Here is a 24,850-nt window from a genome sequence, read left to right as displayed (position 1 = left end):
CTGCTGATCACTTTTTATCGTGCTTTGTGCTTTATTGGGGATTTTTTATACATAGTTTTCCCACCAAGGTCAATTTTTACTGATAATGGTACTGTGCCTCTAAAATGAGATGCTGGATGTACAAGCTGTATTTTTTCCTGCCTGTGCACCACCAGTATAATGGACTTGAATTCTTTATCAAAGTTGTGTTAATGCTGGCACCAGTAAGACCTTAAAAGGTTCAGCTTTATCTTTCCATATCTGGTGAAATCTGAATGCTCAGTTCCAAAAATTGCAGTATTCCTATGGCAAATTATGAGAGGAAAATAACACTGAATAAACCCAAGACTTGTGTTCTTGGAAGTGCCTTAGTATCTTTTTGCTGCTTTGATTTTTGTTTTGTTTTTTCTTTCCTCTGTTCTTCACTTGTCTGCCGAAGTGAAGCTTCTGTAATTAAAGACTCTATCCCTGTGCAGTGCCCATGATTTGTCAGCCACGTGCTATTTTTAGCTGGTTGTTTAGGATAACCTTCCCCTGGCTGCTGACTCAGTGTCAGTGAGTACCAGGTGGTTAGTGCATCTTCAGGCAGAACCCTGCTGTGAGAGTTGGGTTGTTTTTTTTAATTGTTTTCCTTTTACAAAAATGTGGTTTTATTAGTGTAACAATTCTGTTGTGAAAATATTTATTGTCCTAGGTAAAAATTGTCTATCACAGTCTTTTTAATACATGTCTAATAATTAAAGAGGAGTTGGCTTCTGCAAAGGAATACAGATAGTTGCTCTGCTCCCCACAAAAAAACCCCAAGACCCAGAACCAAGAAAACCAACCAAATAAAAGGCTCAAAAAATATATTGATTCATAACATACTTTTAACCAGCCTCCAAAGTGATGGAAGCAGGGTGATTTGTATGTTGGCTAATTGATTGCACAGCCTTTGATTGATGGGATGCAATTTGGTTGAGCATCAGCTGCAATTGTAAGCTGTAGGACCATGGCTGAAATGATTCATATGCAGCAGCAGGAGCTCCAGACTGAATTAGAGGCTTGTATTGACTGTGGCACTGTGCATTATTTCAAGAATTGGTTCTGTTCCATTGAGTGTCTGAAGCAATTAACTGCTTCTCTCTGCTGAACAATCACTTCCTTTTTTTGTGAGTTCCCACATATCAATAGTGACTTTTAGGATAGTTTCTTTATTTTGGAGGCAAGACAAATAGAAAGCAGTCTTGCTGATTTCTTTTTTTTTTTTTTTTTTTTTTTTAATTCTCATTCTTGTGGTTTTTTCCCCCCTTTCATATAAAGTAAAGAAGTGTTGAGAATACTTTAGATTTTTGATATTTTTATATTCTCCTAGGAAATAATGGAATAGATCTGGAAGGGAATGAAATAATATTTATGTTTAATTTGTTTTCCAGCTACCACACAGGGTTCAGCAATCTATAAACTGAGTTGGACTGAATACAGTGGTATTGACTAAAAAAAATTAAAAGGGCAGGGGGGCGGGGGGAAGCCAGACCATACTCCTGCTGTTAGCCTGAGGCTTTAGGCCTTTCTAATCTTAAACTGTATTGTGGTTGGTTTCAGCAGTAGTCTAAGGGACCAGTTTCTAGCTGGAAAGGAGCATCCAGTGTGATGTGAGTCCAAGCCCAGTCTGGTCTCCTGCAGCACAGTGCTGGTTGGCAGAGCCCTGGTGCAGGGGGCAGCAGAAGTGAAGACCCTCTGCCAAAATATCTAAGAGCCATGCGGCCCGCACGGTCCTGTCCAAGTGCTCCTTCCAGAGATGGTTTGCTGGCACAGTATGGGAGTGTCAGAATCTCAATCCATCGGAGCTGGCCAGGGAAGCTTGTTGCAGCTCAGTAATGAAAGCTGCTTTCCTCCAGTGACGTTGCTGCCTCATTTCTTCTTAAGTTAATGAGCTTGTAGTTTTTAATTAGACATAAACGGTGGCTGTCGGGTCGTGTTTGGTTCTATCTTTTCCTACTGCTGTAGTGCTTCCAAAAGTAGAAAAAAAGGATAATTTACTTCTGAAGTTGGGCAGCAAAGTGGGCAAAAGTGTACCCAGAACCACTGGTGTGGGTCTAGCCTTGTGTTTTGGTTCTTCTCTGGGAAGGTACCCCAAAGTGCAGGTCAGTAATTCAAGACTATGTTTTATGTGGGCAGCGCAAGGAGTTTCAAGAGCTGTTCAAAACTGCTTCACTCAAAGGTGGTGTTCAGAAATCAACAGATCCGCCTCTGTTCCTCTGTTGATTTTTAAGAGATTCTTACACGTTGTTTTTCAAGATAACCTGGCTAGCTCTTCCTTCAAGGGAGGAAGACTTGTAAGGCAAGACAGCAGGGATGGCTTTTGGGAAGTGTGAAGAGGTGGGTTGAGGAGTGGTGGAAGGAATTGAGGGGTGGTGAACTGAGAAGGTGGTTTTGGAAGAGGGAGTGAGTCAGTGATGCTGTGTTAGCAAAACTACTGAAAATGACATATGGCATCTCAAGACACACGCTGCTGCAGTCCAGCTGTGTGCGGAGCAGACATGTAGGTGCCAACAGGCAGGGCTTGAGGTGTACAACATCCAGGTCTGTCCACAAATCTTAGTACTTCAAAGGTTTTCGTTTTCCAGGGGGACTGAGAATCTTTGGGACCATATTTTGCAGCAAGTCTCAAGTGAGAGAGATGGTGGAATTGCAGGGAGAGGCGTAACTGAGAAATGCAGTTTTGTTTTTCAGGCTGGCAGCCTCGGTGGTTCCTTCTCTGTGGTGGCATCCTGTCCTATTATGACTCTCAGGAAGATGCCTGGAAGGGTTGTAAAGGAAGCATCCAAATGGCTGTTTGTGAAATTCAAGGTAACTAAGATACAGTAACACTCAGCTGCATGAAGTTTTCCAATAATGTTGCATTCAAGATGAGATTTCAGGTGACAAGAGCTATTTGGCAGCTTGATTTCTCTGGTATGTATTTGCAGTAACTTGATCTAAGTGTGAGTTTTTATACGATAGTATTTTGAGAAGGTTGAGAGAACTGCAAGCCTCTAATATCAAGGATATTCTATGTGCAGATGGGTCACTTTTTCATGAGCTATGGTAGAGCATCACACAGCTTTAAATGACTCCTTTTGAGCACAGAGCTGAAGCTAGAAGCATGAATGAAAAACTTCAGTACTAGGTCTGCTCAGTCATATTGCCACATTTTTGAGGTTCAGTTAAGGGCTGGAAAGAGTGGCTTGCCAGAAAAGGATGCTCTTTCCATAATGCCTCTCAGATTATACTGATCACAAAACTGTCTTACATAGCCGTACACATCTGTGTCCTGTCCATTCCCTAACTCAGAAGAGAAGTCACAAAATGGCAGTGGGGGAAGTCAGGACCATAGATTCCTCCCCTTTATTGCTGTTTGACCTGCCACCTGATAGATCTTTTGGGGTGTTTGGTTGGGCTGGGAAGGGCCAGGGGTTGGTCTGAAGTCTGTGTTGCTTTCAGTTCATCCTGCAGATAACACACGAATGGACCTGATTATCCCAGGGGAGCAGTACTTCTATCTGAAGGCAAGAAATGCAGTTGAAAGGCAAAAGTGGCTGGTTGCTCTAGGAACTGCCAAAGCCTGTCTGACTGACAGCAGGACACAGAAGGAAAAAGGCAAGAACACCCTTTTGCTCCACATAATGTTTGCTTTATATTTCCCCATGCTTTCCCTAGTGCATGTACATACAACTTCAGTGTCCAGCCTGTGCTTCAGATCTTTGGTGCTGCTAAAAGCTAAGACATGTAGGAATTTTAACTAGAAATTTCAGGTATTAATTCTCAGGGCAGGGATTTGAAAACTTTGGGTTTTTTCTTAAAATACACTATATAAAAATAATTTGAAAACCATGTGCTGGTGTGTTCTGTAAGTACAGTGAGTAAATAGGTCACTGTGATGCAGACTGTACAAGAATGTAAGACCCCCACATTGTACAGCTGCCTGAATATGATGACCCAGCCTTTCACACCAGTGCCTCTTCAGGTTTGGAGTTCCTCACACCCTTTCCTTCCATGTTCTAATTGGGCTGGCTTCTGCCCTTCAAAATGCCTCAGCAGTTAAGAAAAGGTTTGCACTGGGTTCCAAATTTATTAGTATTCAGAAACGTAAATCTGATCAGGTCAGGCTATGAAAATTAATTCACTTACCACTTTGCTTTTACCAGCAATCTCACTTTCCCTCCCCAGTGAAAACTCCTCTTGCTTACAAGTGTGGCATTAGTCATAGAACATTGTGAGGCCTCATGCTTTAACCTTGTTACAGTGACAGTTCAGAAGATGGGAAAACAGCAAATTATTAATGTCCTGAGCAAATGCAGGGGGTGGCAAACACTTCTTGCCCTGGGGTGAAGATTTACTTCTTCTCTTTAGCCTAATGTGTGTTATCGCCAGGCTTTGCATCTACTGTTTCAAACTGAGTCACAACTGAGCAGAAGATGCCACTGTAGCATCCTTCACCAGGTGGGGATCTGATGCGCAGTCCCTAGAAGCAGAACAAAGTTATATCTCTAAAATGACATGTAGCAGCACAGGGTGAAAAGCTAGTGATGTATTTGCAGAACTAAAACACCTTAGTCTTACTAACAGACAATTTATTTTATAATTCAGGGACCCTAATATCAAAAACATTACTTCTGAAAAACTTCAGAATGACTGTTAATCTTATCTGGATTAGTCTTCTCAGTTCTGCACTCTCTGTTTCTCAGTACAAGAAACATATGGACACACTGGAGTGAGTCCAGCAAAGGGCTGCTAAGATGATTAAAGGATGTATCTAGTGCGAGAGCATAAAAAAGATGAAGCCAGAGTCTTTTCAGTGAATGAACAAGAGAAAATATGCATGGATTTTGGTACAATTAACTCAGTTGAAATGTAAGCAAAAATGTTTACGTGGTGAAGATGAGGAAGCACTGATAGACTGCACAAAAGAAGTTGTGTAGTCTCCATTCTTGGCATTGTTCAAAACCTGAATAGACCTGAGTAATTTGCTCTGACCCTCCATGAACAGCGGTGTAGGACTAGCTGATCTCCAAAGATGTCTTCAAACCCCAGGATATCTATATTAAATTAATCCCTTTCTTTTGGACAGAATGCATCTTTTATGTTCAGTGTTTTCTACCTAAAACCCTATCTAAACAACAGTATTGCTTGCACCTTAAACTACTTTATGAAAACAAAGAATATTATATGTAGGGCTTTTGTCCTGTTTAAAAGGTCTGCTAAGACCAAATGTTGTGTACTTGCCTTGCATTGGATACAGTAAATTTAACTTTCCTTTTGTTTAAATTTTAGAGTTCACTGAAAACACAGAAGCCTTGAAGACTAAAATGTCTGAACTTAGACTGTACTGTAACCTCCTTGTTCAGCAAGTGCATAAAACAAAGGAAGCCAGCATTTCTGTGTCAGAACCAGAGGTACAGCTCTATTTTTGCTTTAGACCACATCAGCTTTTCTGAGTAGCCAATGTAGTATTCACTCACAGTTACTTAATGTTGCAACCTCCTTCTGCAGAAAACCTGAGGGAAATAAAGTGCTCACACAACAGTTCTTGTTTAAATGGAGTATTCCTATATTGTTGCAAATGCCTTGCCCTTTGTTGGGCTAGCAAGTAATGAGGTGAGATCTGATACCCGTGATCTAGACAGTAACACCTCTGTATGTGATCTTGTGTTTACAGTGGATCAAAAAAAGCAAAGGATCTTTTATAAAAAGATAATTTGCATGAACCACACATTCTTCTGCCTGAGTTGTTAATATCCTGCTCAGCAAAATGCATCCAAAACCATATAAAGGTCAAGAGATGTTGCAGACCACAAAAAAAGAGTGAAAGTAACATAAAAAACTGTTTGGTTAGCCTCACTTTAGTTAAAGTTTCAAACCTTGCAAATCTTTCTGACCAAAGAGGCCTCATTTAAGAGGGATCTCCTAAAGACAGTGGTCTGCCCCTTGCTTTGAGAGAGAAATGTGTGAAAAAGGATGCACTTCCTTTGCTAGAGAAGCCGGTGAGGAGTTCCAGGATGCCTCCCACTGGAGAGATGGGTCCTCAGGTGCAGAACAAGCAGGCAAAACACCTGAAGGTTGATATGTCTGAACCATCTCTGTAAAGATACCTGACAAACTGTTTAGAGTTAATTAAAAGACAGTGCAGAAGCGTGATGTGGTGTACAAATGATTGAAAGGCACTGTTAGAACTTGCAACTCACAGGTGTTGACCTGCAGTGTGCTGTTTATCCTGCTCATATTTCATGCATCTGAGGGAAGACTCTCTTTCCCTGATCTTACTGGCATTTAACTGCAAAGATTTATTGCTAAAAGCATTTCAGCAACAATAACTCGCTCTACTGAGATGAAGAGATAATGTGATACCTCATTCTGCATTTTTGTCATTTGCAATATTTTTTTGTTCATGGGCTTTTTGAAATGATTATCTGCAGATCATTTGGCATCTGTTTAATTTATTGTCTCCTGTCAGTGGTGTTTCCTGGGGTGCCGTTGTTGAATACATTCAGGCTTAGTATTTCATGCACTTCTAACACCAATAAGATAAGTAACTAAGAGGCATTGATTTCAAAACATGAGCATACTAAGCTTCTTGTACTGAGAGGCTGACAAGAGTGGTAATACTGCGAGAAGATGTAGCCACAGTAATATGTGATGCCAGTTCTCTGAGCAGCTGACACAGTGAATTTTTATTCATGTTAACCAAAAATCACAACTGTAGCAGCTGTGGGCTTTGCAGGCATTATTTGCTCCAAATTGATCTTCTGTGGTGAGTCCATTTCTTCCAATTGATTTCTTCCCACAGAGTGAGATTGATATGGGAGCTCTGTTGAAATCAACCTGTGACACTTTCCTGAAGACTCTTGAAGAATGTATGCAGATTGCAAATACTGCCTTCACTTCTGAGTTATTGCATCAGACCCCACCTGGATCTCCAAATTTAGCAGTTCTCAGAACAAGCAAGGTAATGGCCAGTATTGTCTCTCAACCTTGGCAGGGATGCTAAGGGGTCCTTTTGTCAAAAGTCACTTTCTTGAATCCTGGATCCATAACTACATATGGAAAACTGGGGTATCTCTGGCAAACAGGAAGTTAAGATCTGTGTAGGAAGGTAGATGCATGACTGCATCTGAGAAATGAGATTGTTTCACCATATCTAGCCTCATATTTCTTCTGGTTTTTTTTAAAACTTTTTTTTATTAAGTGAAGAAAACATTGCAAAGGAAACTCACTGCTTTATTTCTTTTCCATATGCTGTGTGGTGTCTCACTTGACACTTGCTAACTATCTTCTGAAATAAATTTTCTGATTTTCTTTCTTTTCCTTTTTCTTTTTTTTCTTTATGATATTGTAATGGTGTGATAATGTAGCACCATTTTCACATTTGTCTGTATACCACCTACAGGTCAGAGAATGAGGGAGGGATTTTTTGCTGACTCCAACTTGTGTTTAATAAAATGTGAAGTTTGAGAAGCTTGATAAAGTCTTCTTGCTTTAAACAGTATTCTCCCCCCTCCATATCTTTCAGGTAAAGCACTCTGTCTTGTCCAGTCACACCTCAACAGAAAGGTATAACAGAAGTCTTTACTGTCAATCTCTTTCTAATCTGTGTTTGGCTGTTCTTTCCTTATTGCTACTCTACTCTTACTGGACACAGGCAGAATTGTATTGCTCTGAGATGCCTGCTTTGGAGCAGGTGAAACAGAAGGGATCTGACTCATCCCACTTCATGTCTCTTCTGTGTCAGCCCTTTCCCTTTCATTTTTCTCTGCAGTCCACTTGGTGTCTTACTGTTCAATCACTGGCCAACTCTCTCCCACTTCAGTGCTCCTTGCTGCATTTTAGATTCCACTCTGTAAACTCATAAAAATCACTGATAGTGAGCAGACTGATTCCTGGTGTAGGTCGCAAGGATTAGTATTAATTAATAGCATTAATTAATCATTACTAAAATCATTAGTATTTTTTAAAGTACTAATGAGGGGATTTTCTAGAAGTTACAATACCTGCCTGCAATTTTCTTTTCTGTAATCGTATTTTTTTGATTATGTACCTTTTCAATAAAGATCATTGTGATTAAACTTGAACTCTGCGAGCTGAGGTTGAGTCTTTAATCTTCTTTGCTGCAAAGAGCTGCCTCATTCTTGTTATTTTTTTAGACAAGTTCTTTGCTCAGAGCAGGCTGTGACAGCCTGTAACTTCTGTCAACTATTTTTCTCTTGTTATTTGTGTGTTCACAGGAAGAAGCTTACCAAGCAATGCTTTATGCACTAAATATTATTCTTTCCCTTTCTTCAGGCAGGTGGAATTGAACCCCTGTGAAAATGGCTGTGTAAAAGCAGAAATTAACCATCAAGAGCAAGCAGTTATTAAAAATATGGGAAGTTTAAACTTGGAAACGAATGAGGGGACTGGTGATGTTTATGTTGAAGATCACGTAGCAAAGGATTTGGCAGGTAAGTATATGCACAGTCTTTTGTCCAGAATGATTATTCTATAGCTGTAAATTAAGGAAGGTGTAGGCTCCTTGTGAGACTGCTGATCCCTGACCCCCAGGAGAGGGAATATCAATCTTTCAGTCTGATACTGCCCCTTCCAAGTTTCTCAGCATAGCTCCTGCTGCCTTTGTTGATGGCTAACTTGGGACTGAATGGAGAAGGAAATCAAAAATTTGTTTTTGGACAAGTTGAGGCCCTCCAGGTGCAGATTGACATGTGTAACAAAACAGCCTGGCAGAGCTTGTGCTCTCTGGGCACTGTGGGCAGACACTTTATTCCCTGCTAGTACACAGGGCTGCGGTGTCAGAAGGGGCTGTGGAAGCTTTGTGTGCCTGTCTGAGGGCTGGAACTTTTAGTAACTCTTGATTGCTCTGAAAAATGTTTACAGAAAAATCACCCTTTTTCTGCAACTAAGAGCATCCTAGAAAGCATCCTATTTCTTCCTTTATCTTAGCCATAGCATCAAACTTAGACTTGTGTGTGACTTCAGTGAAATACTGTTGAACTAATTCAGTATAAAATTCCCTCCGATATGGTTATATTGTTACGGGCTGCTGAACTTAATTTGGATAACTATTCATGTAACATGATTTTTGCACATCCTGTTGAATGGACTGTACTCTTCTTGAACAGTGGCTTTCTCTACCTGGCTGTTATTCCAAGACATAAATATGCAGTCAGTGAGTCAGCAGAAGTTTTTAAATCCAAGTTAATGATGATAGGGATTTTGCCCGTATGGGTTCTTTTTGGAGTTTTTCCCATTTTTGGGGTTGGTACTATGTAATGTGGCAAGTCTCTGCAGAATAACACACACATGACCCCATTTAGCATAATATCGATAAAACAACACTAAAGCAAGGACATGAAACTAATTCAAGTTGTTGGTATCATTTAGCTACTCTGGTTCCTGTGTACAAAAGAGAAAAGGCTACTACTCCCTGTTGGGTACACACATTTGAGCCGCAGAGTTTTGCTGTCAATATGGGGTGGAGTTAGGATGTGCAGGGCCATCCACAGAGGGTGGGCTGAGCCGGCCAGCCCATGGGCTTTGTCTGGCTGATGGCTGTAGCTGGGTGCTCCCTCTGACCCCAAGAGCTCTTCCCTGTCTTAGATACTTTTCCTTCCCTCTCCCCTTTCTTAAGAGCAGTCAGTCTTTAAAAGTGCTTGAGCACTTAACTCCCATAGCAAATTTCTCTGTCCTTTAGGGCTTACAGTGTTTGAATTTGAAATTTCAGAGGACTCAGGTTTTTTGCATAGCACTCCTACAGGGTCACTGCAGACTTGGGCTGTTTCCCTACTCCCCAGCCTGAGTGGCTTGGTGAAGGACAGAGCAGTGGCATCACTCAAACCTCTGTCATTCCTTGGCAGAGACGCTGATGTCTGAGGCCATTTTTATTCTGCCTCAAGGAGAATGACTGGTCTGGGTAGGAGGGGTTTTCTTTTCACCCAGCACCAGGTTTGTTCAGTGGTTCTGCGACTAATAGGGACTGCTGTAAGCCTGCTTTCAGTTGTCACTTCGAGGTAGAGAGTTCCTTGCAGCTTGAAGCTCAGTTCCACTTCAGGTCTTTCTCTAATGCTCACTGACGCTTGAAAGTATTCCTTTCCTGGAAAGACAGGTTCCCTGGGAAATCCTGGATGCTAGTTTGACAGTCTGGCAGCAAGATGTGCTGTAGCTATGGCTTGTATGATGCAGATGCTGTGAATCATTTTTGCTTCTTTACTTTTTCTCTAAAGTTCTCCATGAGGTCAGAAGGTCTTACCATGTATGAGATGTCTGTGAAAGATTTTTTCTTTCCTTTGTCTTCCTTGTGCTGTATGTGAAACAGATGTACTTGGCCCCAAAGAAGAAAAAAAATAGACTACAGTGGGGAAGATGTACCTGGATCTTTTTCAGGGAAACTTCAAAGATACTTATAGAAATCAGGGGGAACATAGCAGCCTTTGATACCACACAAGTGTCCATCTAAACAGCCAGTTTGCTTACCTATCAGAAGGAGTAAACATGTTGCTATTATTCTTCTGCTTTTGAAAATGCAGTGTGGCACTTCAACAACACTGGGAAAGCTACAACCATGTGAGAAGTAATCTTCCTTTCAAGGATATGAGTCAATTCCCTGCTGCACCAAATTGCTTCTTCAGTGCTCCTCTTTCTCACAAGACTGTCCTTGCTGAGGCTGTGTGGCTCACCTGTACTGCAGCCTTGGTCTGTCTGATTAGAAGAAATGACTGATAGCAATGTGGTCTGAGCACCTACCAAACCTGCAATGAGAGTAGTGGTGCTGGCAGGGATGCTTTTAAACTTGCATTATCCAGATATCCAAGTGCTTTCCTTCAAATAGAAAGGCATATTGATGAAAAAGAATATGTGTACGTAAATGTTCTCTTTTTTTAATTTTTCTTTTGTTTCCTGTAAATGTTAGGCATTAAAGATAATGGAGAGGACAAGCTGCAAACTGTAGAAAGCTGTGATGCCCACAAGTTGCTGCAGTTGGAAACAAATTCTTTAAGTGGATTGACTCTGTGTGAGGAAGAAAGAAATGAAAATGATTCTCCTACCTTCTTCAGTGTCATGAGCAATAGGTAGTACAGATTTCAATTAAAAGGATTATTGCAACTTAATGTTAAGCCTTTAATTGACTTATTTTTAAGACTTTTCTGTCTGTAAAGCTGTATTTACTGAGATTATTTAACAAGACTTCCTGCATCACAGTAATTGGAAGAAGATATCTTTTGTAAAATCAGCTGTACAGAGTGAAGTAGGAGGTTTTTCTTTGTTTGTAATTGCAGGCCTTACTTGCACACCACCCAATGTGTGTTCTCTGCAGTCACTTTAACCTAGTAAAACAAAGCCCACGTTGGTGGTTTCATGTCTATAAATTTTACCTCTATGCAAATAACTTGGACAGGAAATCTAATTTTGCTTGTGGAAGTTACATAAAAAGAATTGTTAAGGTAACAATATTTTCTGCTTGTTGTGGACACCAGGTTCAGTGATATTGAGCTTCGGGAGGAGGAGGGCATACCAACAGAGGAGTTCCTGGAGTCGTGTTATGCAATTGTGCCTGTTCTGGGTAAGCAGCTTCTTTTCTTCTGTCTCCTTCTGACTGCTTGCTAGCAGCAGGCAAAGGTGAAGCAGTTGGGTTGGAAAATTCGTTTCTTCACTAAAGTGATACAGTAAAACCAGTTTGGGCAGAATCAGTTTGACTGGTAACAGAACATGTTTCTTACCCCTTTGCTTTAAAGAGGATGCAGTCTCATTTAGATGGGCCCCACATATAAGCTGTTTGGCAATCTAGGTGTCTGTATGGAACAGTGATTTCTCTCCCTCAAAAAAAGCAGCATATGTGCATAGGTGTACAGTCTAGTGCAGCTGGCAGCACACCATCAGCTGTACTCTCTATTTGATTTTTCCTATGACTTTGATCTTCACCTAGCACAGCCCCCCACCGGCTTGACCCCTGCATCTAGTGGATGTGGTGGCCCTGTGAGCATGTGGCCCTTTGAAGACTTTGAACTGTAGGTCAGAGTGGGTTTTAACACTTGTAGCAACTGGGATGAGTTGGTTCTATACCAGAGAAAAAAAACAGTTTTCCATTCAATTAGTATTTTCTTGCTATTTAGAAGGATTGTTAAATGAGGAAATGAAATTATTTCTTACTAAAACATGAGAACTGGAAAAAGACAGTTTTAAAATACGGCTTTAATTTTTTTCTCCTAGACAAGCTGGGACCAACTGTTTTTGCTCCAGTTAAAATGGATTTTGTAGGCAACATCAAGGTAACAATTTATTTCTAGCACTGATTTTAGTTTTTTAAACAAAATACCTACTTTAGACACTGGTGCTCAAGAATGTTTGTGGTAGGAGTCAATACTGAAAGGTTATTTAATATTTGATAATGCTACCATCTGTCAGATTAATGCACTGAAGTGCCCCTAATTCTGTTCTGACAGTATGTGCTGTGTTTAATAAATCCAGTTGTGTGCAAACTTATAAAATACTTGATTGACTGCCAAGTAAAACATCTGTTACACCTAAGGAATATGACTTTGATTCTGAGCTGTGTAGGTTATAAGTCATGATATGGTGTTAGCAATGTTGACTTTAACCTGTAAAACAGATGGAGGGGGTGGGGGGAAAACCCCTTTGCTGAATCAAGTAGGAGGAAGTTAATGCTCTAAGAAGCAGTGTCTCAGCAGTCTGGGGCAGACCATGCAGACTTGGTTCTTGTACTGGAACTTCTTCCAGCTTCAAATACCTTCTGAAGAACCTTTGAAATAGTGCTTATGAGACAAAATGTGTTCATAGCAAGACTTTTTGTAGCATTTTCTTTCAAGAAAAAAAAAAATAAAAGCAAAACATAGTGTATGAATGTATGCTAAGGAATATTGTATACAGTCAGACTTGTTTGATTGCTTATCTTATAGAAGATACCCACTGGAAGACTTCAGATAGCAAGAGAAAAGAATGCTATTTAAAAACCTAAAACATAGACTATTTATTGTCAAGTGATAGCTACTCCTTTAATGTGGAAGAAAAATCTGTCTGCCCCTTATATATTGTCTCTTTTGTTTGCGTGACAAGTTGTGTATAGAGACTTTGGAATTCCCTAGGCATGCTGAGCACTGATAAGTGTAATGTTGAGAGTTTGCAGTGGTCAGAAGGTAAATTTTACTTGTAGTTGAAGCTCTGGGCAAATGGGACTTTGCTTGAAGAGCAGTTTGAATTAACTCCTTTCCTCCAGTGGGGAAGATGTCATGGGAACCTCAAGTATTTTGTTGGACAGAAATAGTAGGTCCCAGGTAAATTTTTGACTGAGATGCTTTATTTTGGTTATATCAGCCAGATGTGTGGGGTGTACCCTGGGATGGCATGCCCAGCATGGCAGAGCAGCCACGGCATGGGTAGCGTGTGACGTCCTTGGGAATCTGTAGTATCTCTTAGCAGGGAAGAGTCCTGGTAAATACCTATTGAGTCCTATAAATACCCATTGGTGGTATTTATAGGTCCCTGTTGGGTCTTAAAGCTTTGCCTATTACCTTCTTTCCAGAAAATAAACCAGAAATTTATAACCAACAAAGAAGAGTTTGATACCCTTCAGAAGATCGTGCTCCATGAAGTGAACACAGGTGTAGCACAAGTTAGAAACTCTGCTACAGAGGCTCTTCTGTGGCTGAAAAGGTAATGGCCTTCTCTCTGCCTTCACTGTTAACTGCTGCTGCAATGAGGGACCTTTCACCAGTGCAGCCTTATTATGTACATGGAGCAGGCTGGGTACTTCCTACAGGCTCCATCAATCTGAACTGGCCAGCTTCAACATTAAAGTGCTGTCTGTGGTTGTATCACCGCAACTTTGTCAAAAGGCCTGAAAAAAAACGTTTCAGGCAAACTTTTTTTCTGTATAAGTGAAGCTACAGTGAATGACTGACCGATCCTACTTGGCTAGGGCAGAGCAGATGATTTCAAGCTGCAGCAGAAATGTTTAGCAAAGTGTTTTTCGCTTGGTCTGGGAGAGAGGCTGGAGGAGGTTGCTGCAATTTTGTTCAGATTGAAATTGGCTCCTTAATTCTGAGTTTTAGTGCACTGTGGAGTTATATTGCAAGTTTGGGGGCTTTGTTATACTTTGGGTTACTTTCTTATAAACATTGTTTCTTTTTATTTCATGGGTTCATCCTGGCAGAGGTTTAAAGTTCTTGAAAGGGTTTTTGACGGAAGTGAAGAATGGGGAAAAGAATATCCAAACAGCTCTAAGTAAGTGCCAATTGCTTCATTCTTCATGTGCTTCTAGATTTACATACTTGGCTGCTTTCCTCTTTGTTTAGAACCTTTGTCTTCTTCAGTGACTGATGAGGCAAGTGATCTCTAAGACATAACATTTTTGAAAACTGTAGTTTTTTAAAATGGCTGTCTTGAGATGGGTTACTAGATAACTGATAAATGTTGATTCATTACCAAATAAAGATTCCTTTAATTGGCATACTTTTGGCAGAGGAGACAGCTGTGTCTTAGGGAAACAAGTGCTTTGACTCATTCAAATTTCTTCTATTAGTTTGCAGTGAGAGCACTCCCAAATGTATAATTGCTGTTTTGTTAGTTTTCTAATTCCTTGTGTGATTGGCCATCATTCTTTGAAATCACCTCTCTGCCAATATAGCTGTGAATTGCCTGCATCATTTGGAAGGGAGGTTGTAACAAAGAAGGATTTTTTCTGAGTGCACAATTTCTGGCACTTTCTTTGTCAGGCTACTGGCCACAGCAAGTACTAAACAAAATACAGATCCCCCTTAGACTTGACTAGGTTACTCCTGGGCAAGACCCTCTCTGTATGCATGCTGTATAATGTTGTAATAATCCTTTAAACCAACTTTGAATCAGCTTTTTTTAAAGCTTTTTATTTTATCTTCTTTTACACAGCAAAGCAGTTGCCTTAGAGGATTAGTAAAAAGAACTACTACACTGAAGTATGTAGCAGCTCTTGGAAGCGAGGCTGTAAATATATTGCTGCCAGATATGGGTGTTAAACACCATGGAAAGTGTTTAGGCATTTATTTGACCTTCTGAGTCTGAAGGCTTCATCCTGAGCTACTCCTTGAATTGCTCTGTGTCTGCAGCAGTCATGCTGCTGGGTTTTTCTACTTTTTCATTTCCTTTCTTCCCCTGAAAAGCTTTTCTGTATCTGTACCACCACTGCAGCTTTGGTTTACTGTTGGAGTTTCACTCCATACAGTATTTTCTTAGACTTTACATTAGCTTTCCTGTCTGTTGGAACATTTACTTGCCGTGGATGAGTTGAAGGAGATTTGACAGCGGAGCTGAGACCCCAGTGCAGAAATCCCAAATCTGTCATCTCCTTTCAGTCATAACTTCCGTACTCAGAAACAGCCATTATTTGCATTGAGTGGCAAGAATATACCCTTGAGTAGTCATTTCTAAGCTCTGAGCTCTCTTTGTGATGCAGACTTAAAGCTGCCGTACATCTTTCTCTTGATTTTATTTTTGTTTTTCCTTTAAGACAACGCTTATGGAACGACATTACGGCAGCACCATGGTTGGGTTGTGCGCGGGGTCTTTGCGGTAAGTGTTTGTCTTGGCTGCTGGTAGAGCTGGGGGTCATGTTCATGTATCTTATGTTGTGTGTAATTAATAAACTGTGTTAAAATTCTGAGTATTGACATTAATAGGTTCCTTTGCCAGACCTTATTTTAAAGTGAGGGTTGTGGTTTTCACTATGTTTAGTGCTGGACTTTCAGGGTGGAGCCTGCTTTCTATAGATGAAACTGACAGATTGCAGTTGCATGCACAGTCTTTTAATTATGTGCTTTTGAGCACAGTCTTGCAGAGCTGTTAAATGAAGAAAGGAGGACTTGAGGCTTCTTTTTTGAAGATTGATCTCTTTTTGAATATGGTGAGCATTCAGGCAGTGTGTGTGGAGTCGAAGTAAAATATACTGGCTAGAGAAAATTTTTCGTCCGGTCTGGCAGCTCCCCCTTGTGTCTGTCACTGGAAAATTATCACTGAAATTACAAAAGGAAAAAGGAGAACCTCATCCAGGCCATCATGACTTTGACTGAGAGAAGCAGAATTGTTGGAGAGAGCTTTCTAAAGAGCATGATGAGAATTTGGTGATGATGTGTAACACTGGGTTGGGAGCTCCCCTAACAAAGGATACTTTATTTGGGGTTTGTAGTTAATTAGTTTCTGATGTGCTCAATTTATTTATACAAAATGTGGTACACAGACACTGTCTAAAAGTCAGGCATCTCTGAAGATATCTTAAACTGGGGATCTACACAAAAATAATAAAAAATGAATGTTTTTAAAAGTTACCCTCCCTTCTAGTTAAATTCTCAATATGTGCATGTACACATGATTAAATTGAAGCTAAGTGTAAACAGGGAAGTCTTAGAAGTTTTTCCTGGCTTTAGTTGTATTTCTTTTCCCGTTTTGTGTTGCACGTCTAAAGGTTTTGTTTCCTCTCCCAGTTAGCTTTAAGGGCCGCTCCAACGTATGAAGATTTTGTGGCAGCTCTGTCTGTAGATGAGTGTGATCCTCAGGAAGAAACATTTTACAAAGGAATGCAGAGGGACCTCAACATTTACTTACCAGCCATGGAAAAGCAGCTAAATATCTTGGACACTCTCTATGAAGTACATGGTTTGGAGTCAGATGAGGTGGTATGACTACAGCAAGACCACATCTGAAAAATTCAGGGACTGTGTCTGTTAACAAAGATTTCTTCCATTTTGGTTTTGGGACATCATTTTTGTTCATTGTATCTTTTCAGGTGGGAAGGGTGTTGAGTGGTTGGGGGGAAGGGTATGTGTGATTTCTATCTTTTCATTATGCTTGTGTTGCATTTAAATGCAGAGGTACTGTCTCTTTGGATCATAACTGTCTGTGATGAATGTTTTTGACTGTTTCTCTTCTGACTGTGCACCTCCTCTTCACCTCATAAAAGTAACAGAGCAGAATTTGGCCTTTGCTGCTGTACCTGAGGAGAGACCTGCTCATGCACCAGAGCTTTTGGGTTACCAACATGGCACCCAGGCAGGTGCTGCTGCCTCTGACTCTCCCACTCCCTGCCATGGTGTAGGTGGATAGTAGAGAGTTATTGTTACCCTGGTAGCAGAAGAGAAGGACAGCTAAACACCAGCTTATAATGCAGTGAGTTTGTCCCTCAATTTGGGTTGAAGCTCTTCAATGCAAATACTATATTTGCATGACACAAGTATTTTTAATCCAAATATTAAAGAGATCTTCACCGCAGGTATATGTGGCTGGTGGTCTGAGTGGCCCCAGGGTCTAGCCTTCGAGACAGGCTGTTGTGTTCCCTGACCAGCTCCCAGAATGTGCTATGGCTTCCCTGCCAGCTCCTGCTGGTGGACCACAAATCTGCTGGCACCGACTCAGCCCAGCTAATTTCAGCAGTCCTTTACACAAGCATTTGAAGATCACGTCTATCATCCAGGCTTATTAAAGTTTAGGAGGATTTTTCTGTTTTAGGGGTTTCTTGAATCAAATTTGTGCAAAACTGTAATACTTGCTTTTAAGTTGCATACAGCTAGCAGTTTGAGAAGCAGATATCATTAAAATCCTTCCTAGACTGTCATTATGAGCCAAAATGTCATGAAAGTGGACATGAAATGAGTAAAATATAGAGGAAGCTAAAATTTGTGATGGAGCTATTAAACATGGGACCAATTACAAATCTTGAATTTTGAAATTATTTAGAAGTGACTAAAAATTAAGAAAGATTTCCCCTTTTTCCCATTTTGCTGATACAGATAGAAACATGTTCCTTAGCATTGCTGCTATTAAAAATAATGAAAAAGTCATTTTAGCTAGTGATATGGTTAGGGACAAAATTTCTAGTTGTGTTGATGACCAACCGGAAGGCTTTGGCTTACTGGCTCCAATTCAAGGCATAAGCAGGTCTCTCTGTGTTGACCTAGGGCTTCAGATGGCTTTGTACAAAGAGCTGAGTTTAACTCATGTGCAGGAGGCGAGAAGACTGTGCTAGTGAGGTACATAGAATTACTGAGTTTTCATTGATACAGAAGGCAGTGTTGCCATACTCACAGAAGTAGTCCTGGCTTTTGCTGGGCTAAAACCAGTGTTGTTAGTAAAATGAATGTACTGCAGACCTACTGCCCTGCATTGCTCTGTGACAGGAGCTTCTGCACACTGAATACTTGATCCTTTCTAAAGAAGCTAGCATTGTGAGCTTTAAGAAAAGCATATGATACTTGAAGAAAAGACCAAGATCAAACTTACAGTATAAAGAAAGATACCAGGACTCTAATTAGACATTCATAGAGTCATATAATATACTGTGTTGGAAGAGACCCAGGGGATCAGGATCATCAAGTCCGACTCCTGGCCCTGCACAGGATACCCCAAGAATCACACCATGTGCCTGAGAGCATTGTCCAAAAGCTACTTGAACTCAGACAGGCTTGGTGCTGTGACCGTTTCCCTGGGGAGCCTGTTCCAGTGTCCAATCACCCTCTGGGTGAAAAACTTTTACCTGGTATCCAACCTCAACCTCCCCGCCTCGGCTTCATGTAATTTCCTTGAGTCCTGTCACTAGTCACGAGAGTGAAGAGCTCAGTGTCTGTTCCTCTGCTTCCCCTTGTGAGGATGTTGAAGACCATAATAAGGTCTCCCCTCAGTCTCCTCTTCTCCAGGCCGAACAGACCAAGTGACCTCCTCCCAACCCTTCCCCTCCAGACCTTTCACCAACCTCGTGGTCCTCCTTTGGGCACTCTAATAGTTTAGTAACTTTTTTGTGTTGTGGTGCCCAAAACTGTCCCCAGCACTCGAGGTGAAGCCACCCCAGAGCAGAGCAGGACAATCCCCTCCCTTGCCCTGGTGGTGATGCTGGACCTTTCCCCCAGGACAGGGTTGGCTCTCTCAGCTGCCAGGGCACTGCTGACTCAGATTCAATTTGCCATCAACCAAAGTTCAGACCCTCTGAGCTCTCCACAATGCTGCTCTCCAGCATCTAATTCCTGTCTGTGCACACAACCAGGTCCGTCCTGTCCCAGGTTCAGGATCTGGCACTTGGCTTTGCTAAACTTCATGTATTTGGTGATTGCCCATCTCTGATTTGTCGGGGTCTCTATGCAGGGCCTCCCTGTCCTCAAGGCAATCCCAGTTTGCTCCTCCCAATTTGGTGGTGTTGGCAAACTTACTTAGCATCCCTTCCAGTCCTGTGTCCAGGTCATTTATGAAGATGTTGAAAAGCACAGGGCCAAGGATGGAGCCTTGTAGAACTCCACTAGTGACAGGGCACCAGCCTGATGGATCACTACAACCCTTTGTGCCCAGCCCATGAGCCAGTTGCTCACTGATCATTTGACGTGGTTATTGAGCTGTGTGCTGGACATCTTGTCCAGAAGGATACTGTGAGAGACAGTGCAGAAAGCGTTGCTGGTGTCCGAAAAGATTACATCAGCTGGCTTTCCTAGATCAACTAAGTGGGTGACCCTGTTGTAGAAGGAAATCAGTTTCCACAAGCAGGACTTCCCTCTCATGAAGCTGTGCTGGCTGTGACCAATGACTGCGTTCCCTTTCGGGTGTTTTTCAGTACCTCCCAGAATAATCCTTTCCATGATTCTACCTGGCACTGAAGTGAGACTGACAGGCCTGTAATTTCCAGGGTCCTTCTTCTTCCCCTTCTTGAAATTCAGGACAGTGCTTGCCAGCTTTCAGTCAGCTGGGACCTCTCCAGATTCCCAAGAGTCTGTTTAAATAGTGTGACTTCTTGCTCTGTCGTCTTCTCTGAGTCTTATCTATCTGTACTTCCTAAATACTCAAGAGGGATCCGAAAGAATCAGAGTTTAGTTTTGTAGATTTTCTTAAATTCAGTAGTGTATGTGTGAGTACAGAGTCAAAACTTTTGACCAAAGCTCTGTTCAATTATTTCACTACTCACAGTGTTAAAAAATGAAGCTGAGAGCCTTTGGGATTCAGTTTTCTGCTGCTTATAAGCATGAATCCAAAGAAACCACCCCTGTAGAAGAACAACCAACTTTCCACCCTGTGTGGTTTCCTCACAGTTTTCATCTGTTCTGTGGGAAACTTCACTGTTAACAGTTTTTATCTGAATGATCTGGAAAGATCATGGAGACCACATTTCCACAAAATATCAGCTAGGTCATAGGAAGACCAGGAAGAGATCCCTCTTCTCTAGAAATTACTCTGTCAGATCACAGAAAAAAAAATTGAATTCCTTTTTGCTCTAAGTTTTTCCAGTAGTAGGAAAGCATATTCAACTCAGAGTATTTAGAGGTATTTTGGGGGTTTCTGTTTTGTTTTGGTTTGTTTTTTAACTAGAAGGAGAACCACTAGTTTGTTGGGTGTGCATCAGATGCAAAATTTGTTTCAAAAAGTCAGGAGGCTTTATTTTGTAGGCAATGAGGAGCTTGATTGGGCCACCAGCTCCAGTTACTAACTTCTACCATTCTTCTGTTGTCCAGCAAGCAGGGAGAGTGTTCCATACTACATATTCTCTACTCGGTGTGGCGTCCTGCCTCAGAGCAGACTTTCTCATTTTGCTCTTCTGTGTAAAGCTGTTTCTTCTGAACTCTGGAATTGGTGCTTGAGAACGTTTTTAGGAGACTGTGGCTTCGGGAGACCCCTCTGTGCTTGTTGTTAAACGGGGGCCTGGTAGAGAAGGAATTCAGCAAGGTGTCCTTGCCTTCAAAATTGCACTTCACCATGCGCTGCTCTTGCAGGGCGTTAAGCACTTCTAAGACTTCTGAATGCTATCTTTGCAGTCAAGCCACTACTGCGAAAGAAACCCATGTGGCATGTTGCAGAGCTGAACTCCAAGTTACACCTCTCAGGATGTAGTAGACCAGATGACAAAGTGGAAGCAAATGCACTGATAGACAACTCACTGTCTTTTTCTGTGATGGCAGTTTGGCAAGCAGAGAGGGTGGCATTTCATTAGAATAATTGTAGAGAATAAGCAACTAACTCTTGGCCTTCAAATTTAGAATTGAAGAGAAGGTCAGTGTTTTCTGTTTCATTTGTTTGGTTTGTTAATTAGTTAGGGTTGTTTTCTTTGTTGTGGTTTTTTTTTTTTTTTTACTGGCTTCCATTTATGAACAACTGACCTGCACACTGATAGAGATCCACATGACTCTCAAATAACAGCACCCTGGCTCTGTATACTTTACATGAACTGCTTTGGTTTCTTACATTGTATTAGTCTGAAGTTTTGCATCCCTTTCCTTTAGAAATGCTTTTGGCTGTTTCCTTCCATGTCTAACAGTTGCATATTCTCAGGGATTTTACTTACCCAAGGTGAAATAAGAGTAATCACAGCTTTACCCTAAGGGGGAGTAAGGCTGCTTTTTGTGAAGTTAGTATAGCTGAGCGTAGAACTCTGATACAGCATATGAGACAGGCAGTGTCCATGCAGTGTCCATACAGTGTGCATCCTTGCTGAGACATGGTAAATCCCAAAGCAATCTGATAGAAGTGCTGTCTAGTACTGAATAATTGCAGTCATCATATTTGAACAGAGATCATGATCACATCTTTGTTATATAATGTCATTCAGAGCTCTGAATTTCAGTCGAGTTCTGCTTAGCAATTGGACACTTATATTTATTTTATTTATTTTGTGTTTTGTATTTTTTTAACAAGCTATGTTCTGGAGTCCCCTCTGCTATTTAAAGACACCATACTCAGTTCCATGTTGGAGTTCTGTGACATTACAATTGTAGAATATGAACTGCATACTCAAGTGCTTTAGTGTAAACATAACAAGTCATTGAAACATCCTGTCTTGACACTGTGTTGTGCTGTGGATCTCCTTTTAACAGATGCATTTTAAAGTTAAGAGCCATGTACCTTCACTTACAAGCTTTTTGTAAAGTATCATCAGGATTTCAGTTACAGCTGTTTGCTTTTAAAATCTTTCCTAGTTTGAAAAGTGTTGTTTGGTTGGTTGGACATATAAAAAGTATGCCTAAAACCTGCTCCAGGTGTTTGCAGCCTGCTTTGGCAAAGGAGGGCTATGGGCCATTATAGAAATCCGTGCTACATATGTTCATATGCTGGACCTTTTAACTGTTGTCGCTTCAGCTTTTGTGAAAACTTAGGAAAGCTTAAACTGCCTTTCAGTCACCAGGAAAGATCATTAGCATGTTCCTACCTGTCTGTCTTGACCTTTTTCCCCACTTGGTCCTTCCTTTCTATCCATTGTCATCTGTTTTGCTATCAAAGCTGTTGCTGTCAGAGCAAAGCAGGACGTGTTGTAAGGCATGCAAATACAAACTTGGATATTCAGAAATGAAATTCTTTAGCAGGCATTGTAAATTGGGACATTTCAGACTTGGGTGTTCTGCCTCAACAGAAATGAAAGTGCAAGGTTTTTTGGTTTTGTTGTTTTATTTTACTTATTTCTCTTCTCTTGCCTGCGTAGCACAGATAACAAAACAGAAAAGCAGTGTGGAAATAACTGAATTCATGCTTTGTTGCTACCTTCTGTAGCCCCCTGGTGAACAAACCCTGCAAAGTTATTCTTGCTCTAAGCAATAGAAAACCTCCCTCGTGCAGGAGGGGTATCATGGTGCACTTACTGGCTCTGAGCAAACCCAGGCCATAGCTGATCCTGCTCACAGTTGACACAAGGATTTAACCACTTGATTTGAAGTTATGACATAGGCATATGCTTCACTTACACATGTGTGCACCATCCCACTGGCATGCAGTTCTTCAAAATGCAGTCTTAGAGCATCATTTTTAGTATCCCATTCTTGGTGTAAGATTTCTCCCCCACGTACTTCAGATGTGCTAAAGCTGGATTTTTTAAATACAAAACTTCCTTGTTTTAATTTCTTTGTTTCTGCTTAACACTAAGTACACCAACTTTCTTTTGCATTTCAGCATTCAAGGGGTCCAAAAGTTATTGATTCCTTTATTTAAAGCCATGTTGAAAGTTTGAGATTTATGTCTACTTGAAACTAAATGAGTAAATTGCATTCCAGAATACAGTAGTTAAACTAAAAACCAAGGCAGCTTGCTTTTTGGTTTCCTATTTTCTTTTTTCCAAGCCAGTTTTGGGCATACATTTTTATCAATGTCAAGCTAAGCTTAATGTAAGCCTTACTTTGCACACTAAAATATATACATACTGAAATACATTTAAAGACAAAGTGAAGGTATATTGCCTCACACTTTAAATTTACTGAATTACAAGGGCTTGTTTGTGCCCCCCAAATCACCTCTCTCAGTGTAAGCTTTGCACAAATTGTGCTGTCATAAGTAGTTCAGTCTGAAATACTCTGAAGTTTCCAGTCTGCATCATCTCTCAAATCATACAGCATCTGTCTCTTCCTTTGGAGCATTGTTAAGACTTTGACAGACTTTTATATTATTTCATTATAATAAACTTATTTTAAATAAGCATGCTTTTAAATCTCGTTTTCTGCTTGCATGGATTTTGTTTCTTTTATTACAGTATAGGGCCTAAAGTGCTCTTCAGGACTCCATTTGTTATGGGTACTGTGTGAACAGTCAAAACCAGTATGTTTCTGGTTGTCAGAAACTGCCTGTATGTATCTTTGTATGAAGAATGTTAGCACACATGAAGCCTGTTTCGACTGCGAGAATAAAAGCTGTGTCTGGCACATGGTTGTGGGTCCTTGGCCAGTGTAAATGTGTGAAGATTGTAGTTACAAGACCCAGCTGGGCAGTGGGAGAGGAATTTGTGTTTTCAAATTACATGTATTTATCCTTGGACTTGAATCTCTTCCACAGAGATTTCAAAGACTTCAGAAACTCCTGTGTGGTCATCTTGAGATGCAGATAGACTGTGGTGCTCCTTAATGTGGTGGAGCATATCTCTTTCCTCTCCCTTTTCTTTCTCCATCTGAAGACAGTATGGACCTAACAGCAGACCTGTGATACCCAGTTATGTGTCTCTAGCAAGGGTGAGTCCCTCTGTTAAATGAAACAACCGGGCAGAGAGCTGGGCTGTGGCAGAGGCGTTTTCTCAGCTGCAGAAGAGCCTTTGCCTGTGCCTATCCAGCCCTGTGGCAGGGGTGGGATGGGGTGTACATATCCCATTGCAGCAGCACTGCTCAGCCAGAGCTGCTGTCTCCCACGGGATACAGGAGATTCTGAATCCTTCTCATTGCAGTTGGCCCCAGAGCATCATCCTTGCAAAGGCCAGGAGTTTGCAGAGGAGGCTGACAACTCATGCCCAGTCCTGATTGAAACAAACTACCTCACTCCTCTGAACAGCCAAACACAGACCAGGAGCACCGCACAGACATGTTCTATTAGAAATCCCATGCACAAAAAGATACCTCCCAGGCAAGTGTCACCTCACTGCAACTTCTGCTGAATAGAAAAGTAAATGTGTTGCTGTGACAGGATCCCAGATGAACTGCAGAAAGAGCCCCAGCTTTGACAGTTTTCCATATTTGTTAGTAAAGGTCAGGGGATGTGATACTGGCTGCTAAATTCTTGTCCCTGCCGGAATCTACATCCATGGTTCAAAATAAGAAATTGGTGTGCTGAGCATGTAGGGTTTGTTGGAACACACGGGTGCTGCTGTTAAAATGAGAAGGTCAAAGAGGACACATTAGATTCTGTAATAACCAAAATTTCCTTAAATATTCTTTTTCCTTAGGGTTCATTTGTATGGATAAAAACTGTTTTCTGATTTTAAGAGGGAGAGACGGTGCAAGCTCACAGCACTAAAGCCATGACCAATGCAATGAGTCAGAATGCAACCTTCAGTGGGCTGATTTCCTTTTAGCCCAGCTGGAAATCCTGCCTACTCTGTGGGCAGCATGAGGCTGCCATGCAGTTTTGCTGACCTCTAGGAAATAAAAAGCTATTGAAATGC

At 41.1% G+C, this 24,850-nt stretch overlaps 1 protein-coding gene across 2 annotated transcripts in view; it reads left to right on the top strand.

The window, feature by feature from the left end:
• PLEKHA8 (pleckstrin homology domain containing A8) overlaps nt 1-23,624 on the top strand; it is a 31,028-nt gene extending 7,404 nt beyond the window's left edge. The window contains exons 2-14 of one of the 2 annotated variants that reach the window (XM_066194988.1): nt 2,695-2,811; nt 3,445-3,600; nt 5,275-5,396; nt 6,788-6,946; nt 7,511-7,551; nt 8,281-8,438; nt 10,901-11,060; nt 11,466-11,551; nt 12,199-12,257; nt 13,529-13,659; nt 14,159-14,229; nt 15,491-15,552; nt 16,461-23,624. In XM_066194988.1, coding sequence (XP_066051085.1) covers nt 2,695-2,811; nt 3,445-3,600; nt 5,275-5,396; nt 6,788-6,946; nt 7,511-7,551; nt 8,281-8,438; nt 10,901-11,060; nt 11,466-11,551; nt 12,199-12,257; nt 13,529-13,659; nt 14,159-14,229; nt 15,491-15,552; nt 16,461-16,658 — 1,520 coding nt within the window. In that variant the 3' untranslated portion in view covers nt 16,659-23,624. Of the gene's footprint in view, nt 1-2,694; nt 2,812-3,444; nt 3,601-5,274; nt 5,397-6,787; nt 6,947-7,510; nt 7,552-8,280; nt 8,439-10,900; nt 11,061-11,465; nt 11,552-12,198; nt 12,258-13,528; nt 13,660-14,158; nt 14,230-15,490; nt 15,553-15,809; nt 16,229-16,460 lie in introns of those variants that run through there. The other variant, XM_066194995.1, reaches the window with a different exon arrangement.
• Nucleotides 23,625-24,850: the final 1,226 nt, after the last annotated feature.

This window comes from Chamaea fasciata, unplaced genomic scaffold (genome assembly GCF_029207755.1).
Source record: "Chamaea fasciata isolate MVZ Bird 193981 ecotype frontalis unplaced genomic scaffold, bChaFas1.0.hap1 SCAF_1, whole genome shotgun sequence".
Taxonomy (NCBI): domain Eukaryota; kingdom Metazoa; phylum Chordata; class Aves; order Passeriformes; family Sylviidae; genus Chamaea; species Chamaea fasciata.
The sequence above is the reverse complement of the archived record's forward strand: the minus strand, read 5'-3'. Positions and strand labels throughout refer to the sequence as shown.